The sequence below is a fragment of the Oncorhynchus mykiss genome, chromosome 24, assembly GCF_057628025.1.
Source record: "Oncorhynchus mykiss isolate SJ-2025 chromosome 24, ASM5762802v1, whole genome shotgun sequence".
NCBI classification, from domain to species: domain Eukaryota; kingdom Metazoa; phylum Chordata; class Actinopteri; order Salmoniformes; family Salmonidae; genus Oncorhynchus; species Oncorhynchus mykiss.
In genome coordinates, this window is record NC_143045.1 from 26786209 (window position 1) to 26798882 (window position 12674).

The window sequence follows — 12674 nt, forward strand, 5'->3', positions numbered from 1 at the left end:
ATTTTCCCAAGGTTGCTGTTGACGCATATCCCACGGTAGTTATTGAGGTCAAATTTGTCTCCACAAATTTTGTGGATTGGGGTGATCAGTCCTTGGTTCCAAATATTGGGGAAGATGCCAGAGCTAAGGATGATGTTAAAGAGTTTTAGTATAGCCAATTGGAATTTGATGTCTGTCTATTTGATCATTTCATTGAGGATACCATTAACACCACAGGCCTTTTTGGGTTGGAGGGTTTTAATTTTGTCCTATAGTTCATTCAAGGTAATTGGAGAATCCAGTGGGTTCTGGTAGTCTTTAATAGTTGATTCTAAGATTTTTATTTGATCATGTATATGTTTTGCTGTTTGTACTTTTTTATAAAGCCAAAAAGATAGGAGAGGTGGTTTACCCATACATCTCCATTTTGGATAGATAATTATTCGTGTTGTTGTTTGTTTGATGTTTTCCAATTTTCCCAGAAGTGGTTAGAGTCTTTGGATTCTTCTATTACATTGAGCTGATTTATGATGTGCTGTTCCTTATTTTTCCATAGTGTATTTCTGTATTGTTTTAGTGATTCACCATAGTGAAGGCATAGACTCAGGTTTTCCGGGTCTCTATGTTCTTGGTTGGACAAGTTTCTCAATTTCTTTCTTAGATTTTTGCATTCTTCATCAAACTATTTGTCATTGTTGTTCATTTTCTTCGGTTTTCTAATTTGAGATGTTTAGATTTGATAGGGAAGCTGAGAGGTCAAATATACTGTTAATATTTTCTACTGCCAAGTGTCGTGTCTTTGGCATCATTAAACTGAAGACTTATTTTTATCAAATAAATTCTCTGTAATTATTATCACGTGATTAAACTAACTTAATAAGGTAGATGTAATTAACTAGGAAGTTGGGGCATCAAGAAAGATATTCAGATTACAAAGTTATAATTTTCCTAATATAACTTACAGATATTTTAATATCTGATCAATTAGTCTTCTAATTAATGAATTATTCTTTACCGCATGTTAGTCTCATTCCAAACGTCGTAAATTGTTGGTTATCTGCACGAACCCAGTCTTCACTATGAGTCATCCATACATCAATTGTCTCAATCATTTATTTATTAACTAAACAAATAATCTCAGAAATGCACACAAACAAACAAGTAGATATGGTTACAAGGAAATGATAGGGGAATGTGCCCTAGTGGGCTAAACCGGCATGGCGGCTTGTTAGACAAAGGGACTGAGGAGGGCGCGAAAGATAAAAGACACTACAAAGTTGATATAACATTTGAAATGCTAATCCTTTGCACATGAACGCTCACTCATTTGGGAATAATTGCAATCAATATATATATTTACGCTCAGTGTGTCGTCGTGATCTCTGTTGGAACGTTTGTTTCTGTTGGAGAGTTTGTCTGCCCTCTCTCTCTCTCTGCTGTGGTTAGAATGGTTAGTTCAGAGTAACATTCATGCAATGTTGTAATAGAATAGATGTTTCGACGGTTGTCTGTCCTCGTGTTCAAGGGTACATAATTTCTAGCTGCAGACTAGTAATTAGTATCAAAGATGTGTTCTTATTCTGTCGGTATCGATAGTCTCAGAGTTTAACCATGTGGCATGGTTAAGAATTCAGCAATCGTCTGAAACCTTAGCCCTCTCGTGTTTATCGGGGTAAGCTGGTCTGGGCTCAAACCTTTGCCCTCTCATAATTGAGGTAAGCTTGGTCTGAAGATAAATTCCCAAGGTGGGGGTTATATTCGGAAGAGCAGAAAGGGGCTGTCGCATGACGCCAGATCAATGTCTGTGCTCATGGGGCGGGCCAATGAATTGGAGTTTCCTTCAATAAACAGTTAAAAATCACATGACATAATTTCACAAATAGTTTCATCTTGCCTCATTCATTTTATACAACAATTAGATGCAGACCTCATAACTGAGACTCTTGTATTAACAGGGTTATGGTAATGTGGCTGTATTGTCTCCCATGAGTTTCACAAAAATTACACAAAATGGACAGGTCGTAGCTGGATTCATCCCCGACCGTGTACACCTTCTCCAAAGCAAGTACATTGTTCAGTCCTCAAGTTCAATGCTGGAGAAGAGGTTCCTTTGTTCTATCTATGAAAACTCACTCTCTCTATACTGTCTGGCCATGAGGAAGAATCTCCTCCAGGAATTTACGACCTGAGATAACAGCAGCCTGGGTGTAGGAGAGAGAGAGAGGGGGAAGGCACACTATACCCAAAGAGGGCCACGTCATGACACAAGTTTACACCTTCACTATTACAGTGGAACGTTTTCTCCGGGAAGTTGTCTAAAAGGGATTGTATTTGTTGTTGCCTAATTGTTTTTGGTAGGTTTCCAAACTACATTCCTTCCATCTATAGCATTTCTTAATATTACTCAGTTCCTTTGGCTTTGATGCCTCATGATTGAGTATTGCTCTGTTCAAGTAGACTGTGATTTTGCTGTGGTCTGATAGTTGTGTCAGTGGGCTGACTGTGAACGCTCTGAGAGACTCTGGGTTGAGGTCAGTGATAAAGTAGTCTACAGTACTACTGCCAAGAGATGAGCTATAGTTGTACCTACCATAGGAGTCCCCTCGAAGTCTATCATTGACTATGTACATACGCAGTGTGTGACAGAGCTGCAGGAGTTGTGCCCCGTTTTTGTTGGTTATGTTGTCTTAGTTGTGCCTAGGGGTCATATGGGGGAGGGAATACTGTCACCTCCAGGTAGGGGTTTGTCCCCCTGTGTGCTGAGGGTGTCAGGTTCTTGTCCGGTTCTGGCATTTAGGTCGCCACAGACTAGTACATGTCCCTGGGCCTGGAAATGATTGATTTCCCACTCCAGGATGGAGAAGCTGTCTTCATTAAATTATGGGAGTTCTAGTGGGGGGATATACAGTAGGTAGCACACAAGATTACATTTTTCTTTGTTAAAATCATTTCCTTTTGAATGTCTAGCCAAATGTAAAATGTTCCTGTTTTGAAAAATTTAATGGAGTGAGTTAGGTCTGCTCTATACCAAATTAGCATACCACCTGAGTCCCTTCCCTGTTTCACACCTGGTAGTTTGGTTGATGGGAAAACCAGCTCTCTGTAACCTAGAGGGCAACCAGTGGGTCCATCTCCTTTAAACCATATTTCTTGTAGGATGACAATGTCTGTATTTCCGATTTCTTTGATGAAGTCCAGGTTCCTGCTCTTTAGGCCAAAGGCAGATGATATTCCTGGATGAGATAGTGAAGGCTTTGTGTTCCATAAAGTGTCCAATTTGGTTGGTCATGTGGTTTAATCCTCAGGCTAGTAAGTGTGAGCAGAGCCTGCTGAGCATCTGGTACATGCCATTGGCTTGGGCTAGTGTAAGAGTGGAGGTTGGGCCTGTTTGCCTGCTCACGGCCTGGACGTATGTGTGACTTCCATGTCGAGGCCCTCTTTGCGGGAGTGGGGTGCATGTGTTGGGCAGGAGGGGCATAGGTCTGATCTGAGGGGGCCTAAATGGGGTGTGGGCATGGTTGACTTGGGGGGGGGGGGGGGTGTTGATTGGTTGGGATGGGGGGGTGTATGTGGCTGGTGGTGTTGTGGTCTGGATGTAGGTCCTCTCGGCGTGTGTCCTGTATGTGTAGGTCCAGGGGGGGTCCCGCAGGTCTGGGAGAGTGTCTCGCTGGTCTGGGTGGGTGTCTATTCATCTGTTGCTCCTGTGTGAAGTGTTGGGGCTGCGTTTGAGAGTGATGTCCTTTAGAGTCCGGGTGAAGGTGGGCACTGCTGCCTTGTATAGGTGGACATGGTCATAAAGGCTGTTCAAGTCCAGGGTGGAGTGGTGGGCCAGGTAAACATGGTTTTGAGGCACAGTCGGGGGAAATACTTGCGTTTACCCGCTGTATGGTAGCAGGGTGGAAGTATTTTCGTGGTAGCAGGGTGGAGATAACCACTTGTGCATAGGGGAAAGTAGAAGAAGCTTTTTCAATCATTCCCTTGAGTGCTGTGGCCACCCTTTCCTGCTGTGTTCTCTGGTTATTTGTGCCGGTGTGTATTATTATGTGGCTGGGTGACCCTATTTGGTCCTCAGACAGAAGGTCTAGGCCGCTGGGTGTTCGGACACCAGAGTTTAGACACTGTATTTAGGAAAAAGTTTATTTTCCTCTATATATTTCCCATTTGAGTCCATAAGGATTACACACTGTGTCTTGTGTATGTCCTCAGTGGGTGTGTGGGGAATGTCAGGAGGGCTATCAGAGTAGCTGAAACGGGGGTTGCTCAGAGGGGGTGAGATCCCCTGGACTGTTGTTTGGGTCTGTGCTGACCCACTAGGTGTGGGGTTATCTTTCTCAAGGGAGAGCTTCTCCTGCTGGGCTAATTCTTTGATTAGGTGAAGTCCAGCTGAAACTGTTTGGGGTTGCCCTGTACCAATAATGTTCCAGACTTATAGAGATTTATATTAGCTGACTCAGAGTCCTCGTTGTCTAGTATCCTGAGTTTCCACCCCTCGTTAACACCCCCCCTCTTAACAGAGGGTAGTGTGCTAATATAGCACTGTGCCATGCCAGGGGATGGTTTGTGTGGAAGATGAGGTTGCTGATGTTCCCATTTTTATAATAGTCAGCAAAAAGTGTTTCTTGATTTTCCATAAGGAGCTTCATCTTGTGATCTTTTCTTGCCTTATCATTCTTTACATATACTGTATTTTAATTGAATTACCTCTGAACAGCAGGAGGCAGCTTCTAAGGCCTCTCCATTTGGTTGGAGTAGACCGTGCGACTCTCCTGCCATTGTTGGGCTAAAGGGCTTTGACACCTCTCAGTTGACATGGTTGGCAGCATTAATTTAGCATTCAGTCCTTATAAAGTAATGTAATGTATTTTTTTCTTGGCTTTTGGAAATCAATACGGCTTCAGACTAAACGTGAGTTCAGTTCCAGGTTGGATGGTGTTTTCAGGTTTCTGCTGTTTTCCAGAGCATTTGCGGTACAGCATTGGAATAATAATCTTTGGTAGTTGTAAGCTTTCCAGGTGATACTGTAATTGCTTCCAAAATCAGGTTGTAGGTTTTAAGTTTTGGTTTTGAGTGAAGGTTGTAGAGGGTAGCATCCTGTATATGTCCCTGACAAAAACATCCAAGTTTGTCTAACTCTAAATCTATCTTTTTTGAAGAACATGCTGAAAATAGCAGGAGCTCATATGCTCATGACTCTCTCTCTCTCTCTCTTCCCCTATCTCTATCTCTCGCTCTATCTTTCCTTTTATTTTTATTCTTTCTGCAGGATTAAAGAAGTAGTCCACACAGCTTAAGTTAAGTGCATTTGATGTCTTTTCTGCACCGCTTTCATCTCGTTCCCCTTCTCCTAACCAGAAATGGGCAGAACAGCGTTACAAAAACATGAGTCCAGACAGTAGCCTACATAGCGTGCTCTTCCACAGTTGGCCTGGGGATTTGGACCTCCCAATATAGAAAACCAGCGGGGTGCATGTTAATGTTATAGACCCTGCTGTGATTCAATATATAGGATGAGAGACCTAGACAGGAGAACCTGTAATATGTACTCTTACATTACTGTACCATATCCTCAGTTTACTCTCTCCCCAGCCAAGCACTCGCTCTCCCAGACACCCACCACTCAACACAGCAGGGGGCCTTAACAACTAACAGCTTATTTACCCACAGTCATTTCCTCCAAACTTAATGTGTATATTTATATCACCTCAGGAAAGTATTCAGACCCCTTGACTTTTTCCCACATTTATTTTCAGCAATCTAAACACAATACCTCATAATGACAAAGCGAAAACAGGTTTTAAGAAAGTAAAAAACTGAAATAACTTATTTTCAAACTCTTTGCTATGAGACTCGTAATTGAGCTCAGGTACATCCTGTTTCCATCATCCTTGAGATGTTTCTACAACTTGATTGGAGTCCACCTGTGGTACATTCAATTGATTGGACATGATTTGGAAAGGCACACACCTGTCTATATAAGGTCCCACAGTTGACAGTGTATGCCAGAGCAACAACGAAGCCATGAGGTCAAAGGAATTGTCCGTAGAGCTCCAAGACAGGATTGTGTCGAAGCACAGATCTGGGTAAGGGTACCAAAAAAATGTCTGCAGCAGTGAAGGTCCCCAAGAACACAGTGGCCTCCATCATTCTTAAATGGAAGAAGTTTGGAACCACCAAGACTCTTCCTAAAGCTGGCCGCCCGGCCAAACTGAGCAATCAGGAGAGAAAGGCCTTGGTCATGGAGGTGACCAAGAACCCAATGGTCACTATGACAGAGCGCTAGAGTTCCTCTGTGGAGATGGGAGAACCTTCTCTGCAACCATCTCTGCAGCACTCCACCAATCAGGCCTTTATGGCCAGTTACAGTGGCCAGACGGAAGCCACTAATCAGTAAAAGGCACATGACAGCCCGCTTGGAGTTCACCAAAAGGCACCTGAAGACTCTCAGACCATGAGAAACAAGATTCTCTGGTCTGATGAAACCAAGATTGAACTCTTTGGCCTGAATGCCAAGCATCACATCTGGGGGAAAGCACGGTGGTGTCAGTATCATGCTGTGGGGATGTTTTTCAGTGGCAGGGACTGGGAGATTAGTCAGGATCGAGGGAAAGATGAATGGAGCAAAGTACAGAGAGATCCTTGATGAAAACCTTCTCCAGAGTGCTCAGGACCTCAGACTTGGGCATAATAGGTTCACCTTCCAACAGGACAACGAAAGATCTGAATAGTTATGTAAATGTGATATTTCCAATTTTTTAAAATGTAAAAACCGTTTTTTTGCTTTGTTATTATGGTCTATGTGTGTAGATTGATGAGGGAGAAAAACAATTGAATAAATTTTAGAATAAGGCTGTAACGTTAAAAAAAAAGTAGAAAAAGTGAAGGGGTCTGAATACTTTCTGAATGCACTGTATATACAGCATTTGTAAAATATGTCTTCCCTGTTAAAATAAAGGTTATGCTGATTCTAGTGGATTTTGTTCATCACTGTAAGTTATGCAACTGGGTTTATCATAAAACCTGCTTAATAACAGTGCCTTATGACTCAAAATAGAGATTAAAACCATGTGGAGCTGTATACCAGGCTGCTAAATGTCAGCATGTGATATAGTTGTTGGATCACAAAGGGTAAAGGAACAAATAATTTATCATTGCTTCATTCAAAAATGAATTTGTATTACCTGTAGTTAATTTGGTTGAATGCCAAACATGCCATTCATGACATTCATATCATAACGTATTGTTTCCATGCACTAATCAGTTTGAGTGCTGTTTCTGTAAACTGTAAATCAGTTTCTGCCTTTTCTGGGCAACTATAAAAGTGCCTTGTAAGATCAGAGGGTTTCTGGGAAAACATGTTCTCTTTTGTTCATAGAATGTGTGTGTTATGCTGACCCCTTTAATTAAGATGTTTGAATGAAACACCTTTCACATGATGTGTAAAGGAGTGAAGGTTGGCTCTCTAACACCAACAAATCCTCAAATGTGGAGCTCTAATGGAAAAGGAAATAATGGTTGGAAGATAAATACATATCTAGATGTGACACATATTTGCCTGTTTGATTTAGATGACCAGCCACAGCCCACCCACTGGGCACACACTGGTTGAATCAACGTTGTTTCCACGTCATTTCAATGAAATTACGTTGAACCAACATGGAATAAACGTTGAATTAACGTCTGAGCCCAGCTGGCACTGACCTGTGCTGAGTGATGACATTTAAACATTTGCCTTATCTACAGTTATGCACAATAAGACCATTTTATATGTGTAAAGTCTTCCTCTTTTCTCACTCTAAAACTGTAATTTTCTTTGTTTTTAATCTCTCGAAAACAAAGCAATCTACACACTGACCAATGTGATGACCCTCCCACTCTGTCTGCCGTATTCTGTCTTTGTTCTTGTTTCCTTATTAGGATGCCGGTGGGCGGAGTTGGGAGGGTCGTCAGCTACATGGGAAACACCTGGGCCAGGTGTGTCCCAGGATAAATAGACCTCTTCCACATTCATGGAAGAGACTCTCTCCATGCAGACACCTTTGTAGATTGTGTTGTGGTTCTTGGTGGCGTTTCGTTTGTTTGCATTGGCACCTTTCAACACCCTGCATTATCACATTCATGCATGCAAAACACTCACTTACACTACTGATTACTGATTACACACACCATTGTATATTTTCCTTAGTTGCTTTAGTTAATAAATATATATTTTGTTACTCCTTATCTCCATGTTGTCTCCCTTTGTTACGGGCTTTGAGCCGGTTCGTGACAATCAAGCATACTTTTTTTCGGAGGAGAGTGGGGTTGAGTTGCCAGGTGAGTGGTACAGGTTCTCCATAACTCCCCCTCATTAGAGGGATTTAGATAATCCTGCCTGCCCAGATGCATACGGCCATGACAGGCCAGCATTGTCCCCGTTTGGTGACCCACATCCCAGCAGAAGGCCATGAGCCAGCATGACCCACTCAGGAGCATCCGGAGAGAGAGGAGACTGGGAGAGGCAACACTAGAATCACAGCTCAGGCATTGGAAATCCTCATTACTGTAAAACCTCCATGTTTTATGGCATTAAGTCAAGCTTTGAAGGACAGCAGAAACAGTTGAGAGTCATTCAAAGGGCTAGATTGTTTTGCACGACAGAAAGTATAATATTGCCTTTTTTAAAGATTATCACAAACAATAGCACTGACTTTGCTGGTAACTTCTTTATTGAGGAAAAATGTACTTACTATGACTGTGATATGGGTTGTCTCACCTAGCTATCTTGAGATTAATGCACTAACTAAGTCGCTCTGGATAAGAGTGTCTGCTAAATTACTAAAATGTAAATGTAATTCATTGAAAGGTTATAATGTATCCCATATTCTAAAGTACTTTCCACACAACATTCAACTGTATCTAAACAGAAGGTGACCGTGTGTAGTCAGTGGTGATGGTTCTCCGTGGATCATGTCAGTTCTCACACAGGTCACCCTGGCAACAGTAGGCGTTGACACCTGAGACACACATCTCCTCGCAGGTACGAGTCACTGTGTCCGCTGTGAAGGAAAAGAAGGAAGTAGAAAATGTTTGAGCAATTTACAGATGATTATTGCACTCGGTTGATTAATAATACATCAATATTATTGATACAGATTGAAAGGACTGAATGAAAGAAGAAAAGTGGAATATTTACCAGTCACCACAGTTCTGCAGTACATGCTCGATGGTGGACATTCTGTCACTTGCTTGCAGTCAGCATCATCCTCTTCACAGGTGTAACACCTGAGTGTGAGCACTGTGGAGAAATTCACATTTAGAGCAGAAGTGATGATAGGATTCTTAAAGTGTGGATCATCATTAGCTTATCAAAAAACAGTGGTGGAAAAAGTACCCAATTGTCATACTTGAGTAAAAGTAAAGATACCTTAATTGAAAATGACAAAAAATAAAAGTGAAAGTCATCTAGTAAAATACTACTTGAGTAAAAGTCTAAAAGTATTTGGTTTTAAATATGTTTCAGTAGCAATAGTAAATGTAATTTCTAAAATATACTTAAGTAACAAAAGTAAAAGTAGAAATAATTTCAAATTGCTTATATTAAGCAAACCAGACGGCACAATTTTGTTGTTGAATTAATTGAGGGATAGCCAGGGGCACACTTCAACACTCAGACATCATTTACAAACAAAGCATTTGTGTTTAGTGAGTCTGCCAGATAAGAGGCAGTAGATGACCAGGGATGTTCTCTTGATAAGTGTGTGAATTGGACTATTTTCCTGTCTTAAGCGTTCAAAATGTAACTGGTACTTTTGGGTGGCAGGGGAAATGTATGGAGTAAAAGTTAAGGTTTTCAAAAATCTAAACAGTTAAGAAAAGTACAGATACCCCAAAAAACAACTTAAGTAGTACTTAAGTATTTTTACTTAAGTACTTTACACTACTGCAAATAAATAAATTGGCATTGAGAAAGTTAGTTGTAAGTCTATCAAGAGGAGTGTGAGCATTTTCATTCCTTACTAAGTTGTTGAAGATCCTTCACTGTTATAAGATCAAACTTTTCCCCTAACAAACATAGTTCAACAACATCATGCAACGTAGGCTACATATGAATCATTTTGCCCTGAACCTGAAATTGAGTTTTTTTAAAGCACACCTCAACCAAGAGTTGCATCTATCATATTTATAAACCAGTCTATATTTATTAAGTTTGCTCACCTTGAGTGTTACAGAGCAGCACCAGCAGCACGGTTGTCAGTAGCAGGGTCCTCATGTTGTCCAGTGTCTAGTGTCTTGTCTAGTGTGAAGGAGTAATGTACAGGTACAGCGTTTGTACTGATACACCTTGCACTGTACTGAGTGCTCACCTAAACAGACTAGTTTATTTCATTGTGCGCTTACATGAAATGCATTCCTTCCCCCTTCGTTTTCTAAGACAAATTCAAGCAATGCAGCGAGACAAGGAGGAGGAGCAACTTCAGTGGAGGGACTGGTGAAGTGTTTTTTCAGTCCTCTCTATGTTCTAAGAATGCATTCTTGCCAGTGAATCTGGCATCAGCATCTGGGCATGCAAATCAGACAATAGAGTGTTGTCCCCATTGCTGGGAAATAACCAGGAAATAACCTGGTTAAATAACCTAACCAGTTGGACTGCATTCTTTCATTACAGTCCAAACAACTAAATGAATAGAACTTCACAAGCATAGTCCTATTCATTATCTTAAAAATGCATTACTTTCAGAAGTTTTCATATTGGTAAGCAGGGACCAACTGGGACCAGAAATGAGGCATTACTAACACACCGGCCCATTTTTCCTCCAGATGCCCCATTATTAGCCAAATAATTATACATATGTGCAAAAACACCAACTTAGACAGGCCCATTGTGCTACAGATCGATCAGCCCATCTGGCATTTGCCAGAACTGCCCTATGGCCAGTCTGTGTCTGTAGGAATGTATGACACAGATGACATACAGCATTACAACCAATAGGCTACTAAGGAATACATCTGTTTTTCAAAGACTTCATGGAAATATCTCACATAAGGTTAAGGTTTGCATGGCCTTGCTAAGACTAGTAGCTGGTAGGGAGTAAAGTTACCTTTGATGAAACCTCTTGCAACCTTTCACTCCATCTCACATTGCCTTATAGTTGCAGTTGGGTCAAGGCTGCTAGAACAACTACTACATGTTTACCTATATTTAATTGGGGTGGCAGGTACCCTAGTGGTTGGAGCGTTGCTGGATCGAATCCCCGAGCTGACAAGGTAAAAATATGTTGTTCTGCTCCTGAACAAGGCAGTTAACCCACTGTTCCCCGGTAGACTGTCATTGTAAATAAGAATTTGTTCTTAACTGACTTGCCTAGTTAAATAAAGGTTAAATAAAAATTTAAATGAAATTGAAGGGACCCAAAATGCCCTTTGAAACCAAATCACTTTACAGCACATCACATGCTGATTTGTGTGGAACTGAGTAGTGGCAAGTGGTTTTAACAGTGCCCCCTTCAGGTCAAATATAGTAATGTTGGCATTATGTTGAATAACGCCAGCTCTCTTGTTTACCAGTCAAGGTTACGTCCTCACCAGGGGAGAACTACTGCCCACTCTCATTGAAGCCATGTGAGTTCAAGGCCGATTTAAAAATCCCAGGACTGCAGGCATTGTTAGCAGAAAAGAGGACACCGCCATTATAGTGAATTGAAAAATGTGAATCTTCATGTACCTCCGCAATGGTTCGTTGGACAAAGTTTATGGGGAAATGAATGGCATTTTTGTAGGGTTTTTGGATAAACACCAAAAATAAGGTCTGTGGTAAACACAGGTTTTTTTCTATGAGATAATCTTCATCAGCTACACAACATTTTGTGAATTTTTAAGCATTTGTGTAATTTAAAAAGCACATAAAGACTTCATAATTTATAAAGATCATGTTAACTAACTGATATTATCTCATAGTACAAAGCATATAAGATCTCCTAAGCCTGTGTTTACCCCATACCTTTTCAACGTTTATCTCAAAACCCTATTCTTTCCCCATAGGATGGCTGAATGAACCAGAGATAACTAATTTCCGGGCTTTAGGACTACAAGCTGACGAGCTCTATTGATTCTTCACATAGGAATGAATGGTGTCGATGGCTTTGTCCAATCATATGCAGTCTTTGGTCCTCACCCCAAAAGTAGACAGGTCTACAGATATATGATCTTAATTTGACCAGATTCTCACAGCAGATTATAATTAATGGACAGTTTTGTAGGTCAAAAAAAAAATGTTTAAGTGGAAATTACAAATTGAAGATGCCTTTTTAAACTTCGAATACACTACAAGTTTGTATTTCCTGCAATGCAAATTATGATCCTACTTCTGTACATTAATTGGGAGTGGTTGAATAAGTGACACAAAAACCACGACTCATCTAATCCAATTCATGCATAATACAGTGTTACACCAAAACCCTTTAGATAGGAGAAAGGCTGACTGCAGACTAAAACAGAAGGATCACAGTTCTTACATTGATCCTTGACTAAACAAAACACATTTTGAGGAAAGAAAATACTTAGTATTCTAAGCTATTGCAACAGTGACCAGGCGGCCAATAGGCAAAGACGATTTGTAATTTACTACATTGCAACTTTTATTCATGTGGTCATCATAGAGAGGTGCAGTCCTCTTAGAATAGATCTATGAATAGACACTCCTTCCTGTCTGGCCTGCT

General features: G+C 40.9%; 1 protein-coding gene across 1 annotated transcript; it reads right to left on the reverse strand.

Moving 5' to 3' along the window:
* Positions 1–8662: 8662 nt before the first annotated feature.
* Positions 8663–10555, reverse strand: LOC110504083 (uncharacterized). Its single transcript, XM_021582905.3, has 3 exons — positions 10174–10555; positions 9152–9253; positions 8663–9014 (listed from the first exon to the last, which is right to left on the reverse strand). Exons 1-3 carry the CDS (start codon positions 10226–10228, stop codon positions 8929–8931), a joined length of 243 nt encoding a protein of 80 aa, XP_021438580.1. The 5' UTR covers positions 10229–10555; the 3' UTR covers positions 8663–8928.
* Positions 10556–12674: the final 2119 nt, after the last annotated feature.